General features: G+C 48.9%; 1 protein-coding gene across 1 annotated transcript; it reads right to left on the bottom strand.

The window, feature by feature from the left end:
• Positions 1-9,283: 9,283 nt before the first annotated feature.
• On the bottom strand, positions 9,284-14,628 carry Gprc5a (G protein-coupled receptor class C group 5 member A). Its single transcript, XM_059257171.1, has 3 exons — positions 13,713-14,628; positions 10,453-10,511; positions 9,284-10,201 (listed from the first exon to the last, which is right to left on the bottom strand). Exons 1-3 carry the CDS (start codon positions 14,626-14,628, stop codon positions 10,109-10,111), a joined length of 1,068 nt encoding a protein of 355 aa, XP_059113154.1. The 3' UTR covers positions 9,284-10,108.
• Between the last annotated feature and the right edge of the window lie 269 nt (positions 14,629-14,897).

Raw genomic sequence — 14,897 nt, 5'->3', positions numbered from 1 at the left:
ACAACTAACGTGCTTTAAGCCTGTGATGATGATGGTGCCCATGGCATTCTCTCCTTGCCTGTCCTCTCTGGATGAAATGTCTCCAGACCCATCTGCCAGTCTGTGTATCTCAGAATTCTAAAAACAGCTCCCATGCAAGTGAGATGCAGATAAATGGATTCAATATTCGGTGTAGGGTAATGTGCATGCGTCCAGTTCAGAGGGACCAGCACACGCCTTGGCCTAGACTTCCTCATGGTTCCAGGGCTGCCCAGGCTGCAGAGTCTCAGCACTGGCTCACAGCAGGCTCAGAGACATCTAAAAGCATCAGAGTTTTGTTTTGTTTTTTTTTTCATCAAAGCTGCTGTCAACCAATGTTTTTCTAGCATATGTTTATGTAACTATTGGAGACCATGAATACATTTACATATATTAAACTAACGTCTTCTAACTTCATTGCATCATGCTAGTGTTCTGGTTTTATCTTTTCTAATTTGGTTGTCATGTTGGAAGTGTGGTATGTGTTTTATTTTGGGCCGAGTGATTGATAAGGCGTTAGCCCAGCATCCCCAGGGACAATCCATTAGAGATGTCTGACAAAGGAACTCCTTCATTTTTTCACATTGATCTTGTGTTGCATAATGTGTACCTGAGCCTGTATGTCACGGACACATGTGGGGGCCCGAAGATAGCATGCTGGAGTCAGGTCTGTCCTTCCATCATGTGGGTTCCAGAAAGTGAACTCGGGTCATCAGGCTTAACAGCAAGCACCTTCACCTGCTGAGCCGTCTCGCCGGCCACAGCCCGAGAATGTTTAACTTGTGGCTCTGCCTTATTCTCAACTCTCTCTGTCTTTGTCTAGCTGATTTTACAGACACCACACTGGGATCAATACATGCCTTTTCGATTTCAATTCCTTGTGGGTAACAACATCTAAAATCATCCTTCCTTCCTTCCTTCCTTCCTTCCTTCCTTCCTTCCTTCCTCTCCTCCACTGAGGCATTTTTATTTTATTTTTTTCTAGCTACATTTGACATTGATAGAAAAAGAATCTAGGATTTCTGTCCTGTGTGGGTTTTTAATTTTCATTTTATTTTGTGTGTGGGTATTTTGCCTGCATGTATATGTGTGCAGCATCTGTATGCAGTGTCCAAGGAGACCAGAAGAGAATATCGGATCCCCTAGAACTGGAGTTAACAGACAGTTGTGGGCTATTGTGTGAGTGCTAGGAATCAAACTCAGGTCCTTTGGAAGATCATCCAGTACTCTTAATCACTGGGCCACTTCTCCAGCCATCGTCCTGTGTGTTTTTATCTTGTTTCTTCATGGTCCATGATGTCCACAAAGGTTGTCAGTACCACAAAATCAAGCCGAGAGGATGAGAACAGATTATCCTGTCATTTTCTAGGTCTTTGAGCTGCACATGGAATCTGGGGCCAGTCATCACGCTTGTTTAATGTGCCCACGAGGCTGGCAGTGCCCCCGGATGTGCTCGTCATCGACCTCCGATTAACCAGTGTAACCGGGTTTGTCTTCACAGTTAGAAGAGGAACTGTGCTTTGAGTATGCTGCTAAGACCCTGCCGTTTGTCCCTTTTCAGCCTTACTGATGCCCTTGAGAGGACCAGCCAAGGGCATTCATTCATGTGAGCCATTCCGGCAACACAGACAGACGGCAGCACACCACAGCTATTCTTTCTTAACGACGAAAGGGGTGTGGCACAGCTCTACGTAGATAAGGGGGAGACATGGTGCTAGCCTCCAACATGGTGTCTCTGAGCTCACAAATAACTACACTGAGTCACCAGAGAGGTGCTTTGAATTGAGTTAAACAAATCCAGCAGAACCAGTACATCATCACATGGAAGAGGCCAGAGAGGGATACAGGGACGGTGTGTGTGTGTGTGTGTGTGTGTGTGTGTGTGTGTGTGTGTGTGTGGTAATGGATCCCATTAAAGCGTCCTCTTATTTTTTTTTCACTTACTTATGTAAATACAATTTCTCATGTAGCCCAGGCTGCTCTTAAGTGCACTAAGTAGGTGAAGATGACCTTGAACTTTTGATCCTTCTGTCTCCTATGCACTACGATTACAGGTGCACACCGCCATACCTACTAAAGCTTCCTTTTTTTTCATTGCTTCTTCTTTTGGGGGATGTGGGAAAAGGGGTCTTGTATAACCCAGGCTGGCCTTGAACTCCTGGTCATCATGCCTCTACCTCCCCAGTGCAGAGATCGCCCCATCTGTCTCTCTTGTGAGGGTGGGGAAGGAGTCTTCTGTATCCCAAATAGCCTCAAAGATTGGTAGCTACCTTCTGGCTTGAGTCTCCTACGTGCTGGGATGTAAGCATGTGCCACATGCCCAGCTGAAACAAGTTCATCTTACTGTCTGGCTGGATCTGGGAGTTTGAAACGTATGCTACAGGGCCAGCACCTCGGTCCCTGCAAACCCCATAGTGACATGTAAGGGTTTTGTTTTGGTTTGGTTTGGGGTTTTGTTTTTTCTTTGTTTGTTTTTACAAGACAAGGTTTCTCTATGTAGCTTTGGTGCCTGTCCTGGAACTCAATCTGTAGACAGAGATCCACCTGCCTCTGCCTCCCGAGTACTGGGATTAAAGGGGTGTGCCACGGCCAGGCACCTGTAAGGGTTTTCCAGTGATAATCTCTGTATCTACTCTCTTAAGGGACACAAGCCCCCAGGGATGCTTGTGACCCCAGCACTTGAGATGCTGAGGCAGGAGGATCATTAGCTTCAATCCAGTGTGGTCTACACCGCGGGTTCCAGACCAGCCTGGGTTACATAGAATAACCTTGTCAATAAATAACAAAATTCCCAGTTAAAGGTGAATTTCTTCAAAAGGAGCCAAAATGGGCTTACACCCCACAGCGGATTGAGGCCAGCGGGAGCTCTGTCGTCCTTCCACACTTCCCTCCCTCTCCCCTCCCCCTTCCCCTCCCCCCTCCCCCTCCCCCCTCCCGGCCCTCCCAGCCCCCGCTGCCTCCCCGCGCGCGTGCGCATTGTCCCCTAGCTGGTATCTTGAGACGCTCTTCTCCTTGCTTGGAGCGCCCTCTCCTGACAGCTGCCTCAAGGCCAGGAGGAAGAAATGGTCGGCAAATCAGACCTGCCGGTGCCCACCAGTCTCCTCCCTGTGGCTGCCAAGCCGACTGGGAGAAGGAACCAGAAGAGAGACCCGGAGACGGCTCCCCAGTCAGAAGAAGGAAAATCAGAGGAATCCTGGAAATATGAGGTGATGGTGCACAGGCTTGGAGTTTTCATCAAATGCTCCCTTTGAAATGGTTCTAGCCTGGTGGTAGTGTCACACGCCTTCAATCCCAGCACTCGGGAGGCAGAGGCCAGCCTGGTCTACAGAGCGAGTTCCAGGACAGCCAGGGCTACATAGAGAAACAAGCCTCACAAAGGAGGAGGAGAGAAGGAAGGAAGGGAAGGAGAGGGGAGGGGAGGGGAGGGGAGGGGAGGAGAGGAGGGGAGAGGGAAAGAGAGGAGAGGAAAGGAAAGGAAAGGGTTCTAGAATGGATCAGGCCTTGACAGCAGAGAGAGTAAAGAACCAGTGATCTGGTCCTTACCGTGTCTGCTCCACCAGACTCCCCCACTCCCCAGTTTCCTGTTAAATGAAGGCTACAGGGACACCAAGCAGAGGGTCTCTGTGAGCTCCTTAAACTACACAGGTCTAAGCCCGAAGATGATCCTCTCTACGGAATCAGCAGCACTGTCAGCATTTGGGGGTTGCACCATCAGGGTCAGGGACCACTGAGATGCCACCCAGACCCAACCATCTATGGACGTCAACAGAATCCAGGGAGGGCAAATCATTACCTGCCCAGAATAGAAGGAGCTCTAGAGTCAAACATGCTGATGCAGGCCTGTGATCCCAGTGCTTGGAAGGCTGAGACAGAAGGCCTGAGAGTGAAAAGCCAGCCTGGGAGAGAGAGGAGTGAGTACCAGGCCAGCCTGGGCTACATAGTGAAACCCTGTCTCACAAGTAGCTCAGCAAGTGTGTTTGCTGTGCAAGCATGAAAGCCTGTGCTCAAATATCAAAAACCCAAGTGAAAAGTTGTGGTTGAACATGTACCTGTGACCCCAGCACTGTGAGGGAAAAGGTGGGCAGAGACAGGAAAGTCTCTGGGGCCTGCTAGCCATCAGCCTAGCTCCAGCTACAGTGAGAGACCGTCTCCAAGGAATAAGGCAGAGATACAGAGCAGGACATTCAATGTCTTCTTCCAGCCTCCATGCATGCATACAGGTGTAGGTACCTCCCGCCATCCCGAGACACACACACACACACACACACACACACACACACACACACACACACACATTCCGAAAGCAAGCCAGGCATGGTGATATACACCTGTAGTCCTAGTACTTGAGAGGTGGAGGTAGGATCAGGGGTTCAAGGCCAACCATGCCTACAAAGTGACTTTGAGGCTAGCCCAAGCTACATAAGATCCTGTCTCCAAAAAAGCTAAGAACTGGGGCTGGAGAGATGACTCAAGGGTTAAGAGCACTTGCTGCTCTTGAGGAGGACCAGAGTTGAGTTCCCAACATCCACACGGCGGCTTACAACCAGTTGTAACTCCAGCTCTAAAGCATTGGACCCCTTCTTCCAACCTCAGAGGGCACCAGGCACACATGTGATACACATATGTAGACAAAAACACTCATAAAATAAATGTATACATATATATGTATATATATATAAAGAAGGAAAAAAAAAACAGGTGAGTGAAATGCCTCAGGAGGTAGAAATCCTCACCACCAAGTCTGACCTGGGTTCAGTCTTTAGAGCCCATGTGGTGGAAGGAGAGAACTGACCTCTACAAGTTGTCCACTGACCTCACACACATGCACACACACAAACACAAATGAATAATAAATAGATGATAGATAGATAGATAGATAGATAGATAGATAGATAGATAGATAGATAGAGATAGATGCAATTAAAAATTTTAACACACACGGATTTCCAAAGACAGCAACCTGAACACTGAGGCCAGTTTCCCCGGGTAATCAGTGGTCAACAGCGGATTTTCTGAAGCAGCGCTGCACCTGAGGCTGGGACGTCAGTGGACATGCAAGCCCTGCTAGCAACGGAAAGAGGTGGGCAGGAAAGCGAAAGCCCGACAGGGTATTCAGTGCTCTGCAGCAGTAAGTCTAGAACGGAAGGAAACTCGGAACATGTGGGAGGAAGGAGGGGGCGGGGGGGGGGGGGGGGGCGGCTGGATCTCCAGGACCAGCCTGTACTTTCTTGTTTTGGCACACTTTTCCTGACCAAAAGCCAATGTTCTCACCACATAAATACCAGATGACATTAATAAGATCCGTCTATGAGACATTGCCTGTCGTGATGCCAGGTTGCATGCAATCAGGCTGGAAAACCTCAGAGAGCTTCATAAAAATAAAAGCAAGGGAAATGGAAAGCAGCTTTAAAAGTTGAGGGGTGGGCAAGAGAGAGCTCAGAGGCACGCTTGCCTCCGGCCTGTTTACCGTCCACCTGCTCGGTGCCCTCAACCCGAAGGCAGGCAGTCTTAGCTATGGGATTCAGAGTTTCGGGCTCGCAAGGGTTGAACACCGAGGCTTCACTGCCATCTAGTGGATATTCAGGGTATGGCAACTGTGGCTCTCTAAAGCTGTAATTCTATTTCACAGGTTTAAAAAAAGGAGAAGGTTGTTGGGCTTGATCCTCATTTTATCATCACCCACTCAGTTCAAAGGAGATGGCACTCTGCTTCCAGACGTGAATCAACTGACACTTCTCAAGGGCCAGCCTGGACTAAATCTTCACAATCCACTTTCCTCCAGGAGGAGATGGAGACTGGAAGCCCTCTTCCTTAGAATTCTCAACAGGTGGTGGTGGCACACACCTTTAATCCAGCACTTGGGAGGCAGAAGCAGGCGGATCTCTGTGAGTTCAAGGCCAGTCTGCTCTACAGAGCTAGTTCCAGGACAGTCAAGGCTACAACACACAAAAAAGCCCTGTCTTGAGAACCAAAGTAAATTATTATTATTATTATTATTATTATTATTATTATTATTATTACTCTCAAACACTGGACCTCTAGCCCTGGAGAGGTCTCAGCTTATGTGTGACAGAAGTGACAATGAACTACCTACCGGCCATGGGGAGCGGCCAATGCTGCTCAAAGAGCGTCCTTCTGCTTCCTGAAAGGGCACGGACTCAGAACGGCGTGCCCACTTGTTCAGACTCTGGAGACCACTTTATCTCTTGGACAAAGACAACTCCAGAGACAGAAATGGTGCCATTCCCAGGTCCTCTTCGATGTCTCAACGGCCCTGGGGATAGAAACCCTCCCTTCCCTGATGACAAAAGGGACCCAGAGCATTCTGTGCCTTTGGAGGTGAAGGCAGAAAGACCATACTATTCTCAGCCTAGGCCACATGAAACTTTGTCAGGAAAGATACACCTTTAATCCCAGCATTCAGGAGGCAGAGAGAGAGGCAGGCAGATCCCTGAGAGTTTGAGGTCTCTCGAAGCATTTACAGCAGATGAGTCAGAGCCACAGATCAAACACCCAGGGCCCAGACTGGCAACTAAAGTGGGCATCAGTTTTGGACTCTGGGCCCTCTCAACCTATGAGAAGTGATAACGTCTCCAGGTAGATACGGAAAGAACCAAGTTAAATTAGAGGTCACTTAGCTGGTGTCCACTGTAATACCGTTGGCTCCCTGGCGAGGAGGAAGCCTTACACCTTCTGAGGTCAGAACACTTCTCTGTGGATTCTTGTGTCGTGAGAACAAAAAGGAATACACATTTAGTGGGGAGTCAAGACACACGATCCTACACGGTAGCCCAAGCTGGTCTTAAAATCACCGCAGTCTGGCCAGGTGGTGGCGCACGCCTTTAATCCCAGCACTCGGGAGGCAGAGGCAGGTGCATCTCTGTGAGTTCAAGGCCAGCCTGGTCTACAAACTGAGTTCCAGGACAGCCAGGGCTACCCAGAGAAATTCTGCCACAAAAAAAAAAAAAACCAAAAAATCAAAAATCATGGCAGTCCCCCTGCCTCAGCTTCCAGAGTGTTAAGATTACAGGTGTAAGCCACATGACGGGCTGGGACTATATATGATTTGTTTATTTGCATAGGTGTGAGTGTACACACCCATAATCTGTGCACGGAAGTCAGAGGACAACCTGTGGGAGTCAATTCTCTCCTTGTACCGCGTAGGTCCCAGGTGTAGAATTCAATTCAGCAGGCTTGGCAGCAAATGCCATTACCCTGTGAGCACCTGCCAGCCCAGGAATATGCATTTATTGAGTTCATGACAGAGAATAATGGCCAAACCGTGTTATTTTCTCCTCACAGCGAACTCCACTGGGGAATGGCTTCTTGAGAGACTAGTCTAGAAGGATTCACACTGTTATGTGCCGTCTTCTCACACTGCTTTTCCAAAAGCACATTTATTTACTGTGCGTGTCCATGTGTCTGAGTGCACGCAGTGATAGCATGTGTGTAGAGGTCAGAAGACTGTGTTCAGGAATTGGCTCTTGTGGATTCTGGAGGTTGAACTCAGGTCGTCAGACCTGGCAGCAGGCATCTTTATTCACAGAATCATCTCACCAGCTCGGTCATTCTCCTTTTCAATGAGTATACAAAACCAGAGAAATGTTAGCACAGCCTACCAAATAGCCTTTGTGAGCTATAAATACCCATCATTCTTCATGACCTCAACTCACTTTTCTGTAGGTTTTGTTTGTTTTTACTGTTGTTGTTGAGACAAGGCCTTACTCTGTAATTCAGGCTGGCCTCAAAAATCATGGCCATCCTCTTGCTTCAACATTCCACATGCTGAGATTACAGGTGTGAGCCACCCTGCCAAGACTCTGACCCAGTCTCATTCTGCAGACCAGGCTGGCCTCGAACTCAAAGAGATGCACCTGCCTCTGCCTCCAGAGTGCTGGGATTAAAGGCGTGTGTCACCATGCCCAGACCCATGTGAACACTCTTAAAGGGCAAGTTCCTAACTAAGCTAATGTTGGCATATTGTTTGCGTGTGATATGGCTAAGTACGAGGAGCCTAGTTTATCCATAAGAGAGATTCCTAATCTTCTGCCCCATGAATTTTCAAAGACATCCCCTGACCTCCCCATGGCATGTGCATACCCACACCCAGAAGAAATCTTTAAAATATAATATTAAACATTTTTTTTTTGGTCTTTTGAGACAGGGTTTCTCTGTGTAGCTTTGTGCCTTTGCTGGATCTCCCTCTGTAGACCAGGCTGGCCTTGAACTCACAAAGATCTGCCTGCCTCTGCCTCCCGAGTGCTGGGATTAAAGGCGTGCACCACCACCACCTGGCCAGACTGCCATGATTTATTTTATTTTATTTTACAATATAATTTAATTCTACATATCAGCCATGGATTCCCCTGTTCTCCCCGCTCCCGCCCCCCTCCCCTTCCTCCCAGCCCACCCCCCCCCCCCATTCCCATCTTCTCCAGGGAAAAGACTCCCCCGAGGATTGAGATCAACCTCAGTCCAGGCAGGTCCAGTCCCCTCCTCCCAGGCCTAGCCAAGCAACCCTGCATAGGCCCCAGGTTTCAAACAGCCAACTCATGCACTGAGCACAGGACCAGGTCCCACTGCCTGGATGCCTCCCAAACAGATCAAGCCAATCAACTGTCTCACCCACTCAGAGGGCCTGATCCAGTTGGTGACCCCTCAGCCATTGGTTCATAGTTCATGTGTTTCCATTCGTTTGGCTATTGTCCCTGTGCTTTATCCAACCTTGGTCTCAACAATTCTTGCTCATATAAAGCCTCCTCTTTCTCGCCAATTGGACTCCCGGAGCTCCACCCGGGGCCTGGCCGTGGATCTCTGCATCCAGTTCCCTCAGTCACTGGATGGGGTTTCTAGCACGACAATTAGGGTGTTTGGCCATCCCATCACCAGAGTAGGTCAGTTCGGGCTGTCTCTCGACCATTGCCAGCAGACTGCCATGATTTTAAGACCAGCTTGGGCTACTGTATAGGACCATGTGTAATATTAAACATTTTTAAGAAAATCGATGGCGGGCGGTGGTGGTACACGCCTTTAATCCCAGCACTCAAGAGGCAGAGCCATGCGGATCTCTGTGAGTTCGAGACCTGCCTGGTCTAGAGTAAGATCCCAGACAGGCACCAAAACTACACAGAGAAACCCTGCCTTGAAAAACCAAAAGAAAAAAGAAAAGAAAAAGAAAGAAAGAAAAAAGAAAATTGACATAAATCAATAAATTTAAATTTAAAAAATAATTGCCATCACATCTTTATTGCATACCCAGGTGAATAACTTATCATACAACAAATGCATCCCACCCCAAGAACAGACACTGCCCGCTTACAGAGTTTGAGGTGAACGCAGGATAGATCTATTACTGAGGCTGGGGAGCAACGGGAGGGAGGAGTGTGTGTCAGGAATGTATGGCAAGAACAAAGCTGAAATTCTCCTGGCAGGGAGAAACAGGCCTTGTCTCCTCCAGTAATGTTCAGAAGAGCTCCTGGAAAGCACAGGAGGTCTGGGGTCGGCAGCAAGTTTGGAGGTGACAGGAGAAGAACACCCTTGTAAATCAGCGTCCACACTGCTGAGGCCATTGTGGGCAGTGCACTGAGAGTAGACACTTAGTGACCCTTAGCCTCTCCTACCCAGGCAGGAAGGCCTAGGAGGGCGGAGCCAGGCCAGCTTCCAGGATGGACTGATACGGACAGGGTGGAGACCCACACCTTTCTGGGTTTGTGCAAATTGCAGTTCTGCTCTGTGCCAAGTGATCTTCAGGGAACCCACCCTGGGTTAGATGAACCGGCTTCCGAAGATGAGCAAGTCAGTGAGGAGTCAGATGAGCAGATGTTTCCTGACATTCAGGGAGAGGTGAGAGTCCCGCCCTGAGTTGCCCAAGACTCCCACCTCCAAGAAGTATCCTAAGAATGGGACAAAGAAAACCCGGAACACTTCGAAGAAGCAGCCTGTTAGTGCAGCCAGTGGCCCCAGACAGAAGGACAGCAGTGTGCTGGGAGCAAGTCTCTCATGTACAGTCCCCTAGGATACGGTTCACATCTGCAGGACTCCTGGCTGGACCTGCCGCCTGATTCTGGTGGTCCCATTCTTCTCCAGAGAGTTAGCTGTCCCCTTTCCGTCCTTCGTAGTCATTGTACGGACTGGCCGGGGCCTGCGCCCTTGGGATAGAGAAATCCTTTTGAGGACTCCGATTCTGTAAAGGAAGCAATCATATGGTTAAAGCTTCTATGGCCATCTCAGTGAAGCTCCAGTGCCCTTCTCGAGATCTCTGAGGTCCTCTCTGAGCCTCTGTGCTACCCCAACCCCAAGAGGCACAGTGTAGGAAAGAAGACATGCCACCCTTCATGATGGCCACTTGGGAGCCACCAAAATGGTAACAATATCTATTCCCCAAGGACAACTGTCCCTGGGAGTGGGGGAGTGGGAATGATAAAAGGCACTTACCTGCAGCTGAAAATGAGTGGAATAAGGTGCATAGAGTGTGTCCCCTGTGCCCTCAAGACCTGAAACAGAGGGAGAGAAGAAACTGAGGCACCTGGCCACTCCTGTGTTTCCTCACTGTATCACTTGTCATGGTGTCTGTGATGGTTGGTCCCTTTGGGCCTCAACAGTTCAAATTTCTTGCAGGGAAAGACCATGCCTTCCAGCCCCAAACCAGGCCCTGCCATATCCTGGGGCCACAGGGACTTCTTCATTTCCTAAACTGGGAAGAGTTTATGAGTGACTATTCTGTGCATTTGGGGGAAATCATAGGCTTTAAAACAACTCATTCATTTCCTGACAAATTTATCAGCCTCCATCTCCTTACTAAACACTTCTTGACTTAATATAGTGTGAGGACCTGGGCACGGTGGTGCACACCTATAATCCCAGGACCTGGGAGGTGGATGCAGGAGGATCAGAAGTTCACGGTCATCTTCAACTACACAGTGAGTTCCAGCCCAATCTGAGCTCCATGAGACCTTGTCTCAAAAAGCAAAATAGGTGCTCTCAAGGTATGTCAGTGGGTAAAGGCACTTCCTGCCCAGCCTAACGACTTGAGTTCCATCTCGAGATCCACATGGTAGAAAAACCCGGGAACTTGTCCTCTGACCTCCACATACATGTGTGTGATAACACACACACACACACACACACACACACACACACACACACACACAAAGTAAATAATTAAGCAGTATTAAAATTTTTAGACTAAAAATAAATAAACAAGCAAAGTTAGCATGAAGACCGGTGTGCCCTGCCCTGTAAGACGTACAACAAATACACAAATCTCTACCGAATGAGGCAAAAGCTAACAAGAGTATCTCAGTTCTACGGACACACATACATGGTGGAGCCATTTCTCAGACAGAATGCTGGGGAATGCTGGACCCTGAAGGAGGCCGAAGACCACATCAGACACGCAGCTGCAACCTTATCAGTCATAGAGGCTGGAGGCCAGGGATGACATGATTTGTCTGGGCTGAGACAGGCTTCCGTTGTGGAAGACCTCGCTACTTATGCAGACCCGACATAACAGGATGTGGGGAGCCAGTGAGAAATGTGCACAGCAACAGACAGTGACCAGAAAGATGCCTGAGAAAGGAAGCAGCCAGGGGCCCAAAACATGAAAGGCGGGCCTTCAGTCTTAGCACTCGAAAGACAGAGGTGGGAGGATTAGCCTTAGAGGCCAATCTGCTCTTCACAGGGAGTTCTAGGACAGCCAGGTCTACATAGCAAGACCCAGCCTCCAAACAGGGATGTCTTTTATACACAGAGACCAACCTCAACCACATACCACTGGGGGTTTTCCTCTCCTTTATACCTTCTCATTCTGGTTCAGCCTGTGTGGAATTGTGTAGAAAGTACTAGACAAGACTCAAGAGGCTAGCTTCCAGTCCTACTTGACTACAGCTGGATCTTTCAGGGAGCTACTAAGAGACTGTCCTGAGTCTCAGAAGAGACTTTGGGTGTTTGAATAGTAAATGGACTATGGGGACCTCTGACACTGGACTGAGTGCCCTTGGCATTATGGCCATGAGTAGAATAGTAGGGTCAGGGAGTGGAGTGTGGTGATTTGAATGAGAATGGCTCTCATAGGCACAAATGTTCAAATACTCGGTCTCTAGTTGGTGGAACTATTTGGGGAGGATTAGTGGGTGCAGCCTTATTGGAGGAAGTACATCACTGGGGCTTTGAGAGGTTAAAGCCTCGCCCCACCCACATCCAGTTAGTTCACTCTCCGCTTCCTGTTTGTGTTTGAAGATGTGTGCTCTCAGCTTCCCTGATGTGATGGACTCTCTCCCTCTGGAATCAGATGCCGAAATGGTTTGCTTTGGGTTGTAGTGTTTTGTCAAAGCAACAGAAAAGTAACTAATACAGATGTTGGTTTACTCAAGATCAGAATCTGTAAATAGCCTGTGAGCTCCTAATAGCTTGGGGGTGTTGTTTGGGGGCAGGGGTGTTGTTTGGATTCCAGATCTGTTTATTTTAATTTTATATGTGTAAGTGTCTTGCCTGCACGAAAGTATGCTGCATGTGTGTCTGGTACTCATGGAGGCGAGAAGAGGGTACCAGATTCCGGGAGCTGGAGTTGCCAATGGTTGTGAACGTCAGTGTGAGTGCTGGGAAACAAACCCGGTCCTCTGCAAAAGCAGCAAGTGCTCCTTACCGTGAGTCATCCCTCTAGGCCCCGTTTTGGGTTTGTGTGCTTGTTTGCTTGTCTGTTCATTTGTTTTCTGAGAAGGGATCTCATGTACCCCAGACTGACAATGAAATTCTGATCCTCTCATCTCTGCCTCCCAAGTGCTCACTATAGGGATGAGCCTCCACACCCCAGGATTCTTACAGTTAGAACCCGTGATTCTTCCTCTGCCTCTGTCTGTCTTTTCTCAGTTTTTGCTTCTGGGTTTGGGGGTGTTTTGTTGTTTATTTTGGTCCTCTCCTGTCTCTATTCCTCCTTTCCATAATTGGGATTATAGGGTGGCTCCAGGTGCCTTGGCTGGGATTACAGTCTTATTGAGACAAAACCAGGAGACATTAGGACAGCTGGGGAATGTCCTTTTGCTATGCAGGGAATGGCTGGTGTGATTTCTAGAAAATTACAGGTTTTATAGCTAGGAATGTTTTGTGGGTTTTTTGTTTTGTTTTATTTTATTTTGTTTTGTCTTTGAGATAGGGTTCCTCTATGTAGCTCTGGCTGTCCTAGAACTCACTATGTAGACCAGGCTGGCCTTGAACTCATAGAGATCCACCTGTCTCTGCCTCCCAAGAGCTGGAATTAAAGGCGTGTACCACCACTGCCTGGCTTCTTTTTGTGTTCTTGAGACCACCTCACGTACCCCAGGCTGGCCTTGAAATCCACATGTCACCAAAAATCGTCTTGAACTTCTGATCCTCCTGCCTCTACTCCCCAAGTGCTGGGCTTATAAGTGTATGCCACCATACCCACTTTAACTGGTGCTGGGGGCCCACTCTTTTCATTCATGCTTAAACAAGCTCTGTACTGACCTTTATGCCCAGGCCACAAAGGTTTTGGTGTTCTGAGAGACAGTCTTTCTACATGACCCAGGCTGATGTTAAACTCACGATCCTCCTGCCTCCATCCCCAAAGTGCTGAAATCAGAGGGGTGTGTGTGTGTGTGTGTGTGTGTGTGTGTGTGTGTGTGTGTGTACACATGAGCCTGCACTACCATGCCCAACTTCTCCCCTCATCTTTATACCTTGGGTGATTTCCTCTTGGGAGTAGGCTCTGTTCTCTACACCATAGCTCTGCTTCATGAGCTGAGGTTGACAGAAAGCATCTTCAACTGGGTAATCTGTGGGACTTCGTTGCCTCGGGAGCCGTAGAAACTCAGGGAAGACATAAAATGCGAGGAAAACCCAGCCATTGGCAACCAAGGCCGTGCTGAGAATGGTGTCGTCCCACTCAGGGCCGATGTCAGGAATCAGGAGCAGGACGATCCAGGCCACCCAAACGGCAATGGAGAGGAATGAGGTGAAGCATATGTGGGCCCCGTGCCTCTTCCAGCCAGAGAAGGATCCGCAGAAAATAAAGAAGGATGTGAGGAAGGTCAGCACCATCAAGAAGAGCACATAGATGAGCAGCATGACGAAGTCCTCGTTGCGCCGAGGGGCAGGCAGCTCAGAAAAGACATTGGCGTCGGTCCTGTTCATGGTGAGGACCAGGTATTCAATGGCAATAACGTCCTGGACCAGGCTGAAACCCACCGCCAGGCTCAGGATCACAAGCCACGACAGGGGCTTCCACCCTCTAACCAGCTTGATCAAGTTGAAAGCATGGGCCAGGAGGCAAGAGAAGCAGATGGCGAAGAGGACACCAAAGAGGAAGAAGCGTGTGGGTCCTGTGGCCCCGTCCAGCTTGATGATGAAGGCGAAGGTGAGGCCAAAGACCCCTAGCACTCCCAGAAGGAAGAGGAACTGGGTGGGGAGCATCTTTCGCCTGTTGGAGTCCTGCACTTTGCAGATGAGGACCAAGAGGGCAAACATGAAGGCCACTGTAGCCACAGCCCCCACTGCGGCCAGTGTTTCCAGGGCGATGCCCCAGCCTTCAGCCAGGTCACAAAGTCTGTAGTACCTGGAATCCAGGTCTGAGCGGCAACCTCCAGGGGCAGTCATTCTTGGTGGTCCTGCAATTAAAAAAAAAAAAAGAGGAGGAAGAGGAAGAGGGAGGAGGAAGAGGAGGAAGAGGAAGAGGAGGAGGAGGAGGAGGAAGGAGGAGGAGGAGGAGGAGGAGGAGGAGGAGGAGGAGGAGGAGGAGGAGGAGAAGAAGAAGAAGAAGAAGAAGAAGAAGAAGAAGAAGAAGAAGAAGAAGAAGAAGAAGAAGAAGAAGAAGAAGAAGAAGAAAAGCATTATTAGGGACCAGGCAAGCCTCTGAGACACAGGAT

The sequence above is a fragment of the Peromyscus eremicus genome, chromosome 3, assembly GCF_949786415.1.
Source record: "Peromyscus eremicus chromosome 3, PerEre_H2_v1, whole genome shotgun sequence".
Classification (NCBI taxonomy): Eukaryota; Metazoa; Chordata; class Mammalia; order Rodentia; family Cricetidae; genus Peromyscus; species Peromyscus eremicus.
Note: the sequence above shows the minus strand (reverse complement) of the source record. Positions and strands in the feature narration are given on the sequence as shown.

What these genes read in the sequence shown, in the direction of transcription:
- Gprc5a (XM_059257171.1), bottom strand. Translation starts at nt 14,628, where the DNA reads ATGACTGCCCCTGGAGGTTGCCGCTCAGACCTGGATTCCAGGTACTAC. An exon ending in CCAAGAGGAAATCACCCAAG is followed by an intron (nt 10,512 to 13,712) that starts GTATAAAGATGA and finishes CCTCTGTTTCAG; the next exon opens with GTCTTGAGGGCACAGGGGAC. An exon ending in CCACTCATTTTCAGCTGCAG is followed by an intron (nt 10,202 to 10,452) that starts GTAAGTGCCTTT and finishes CTTCCTTTACAG; the next exon opens with AATCGGAGTCCTCAAAAGGA.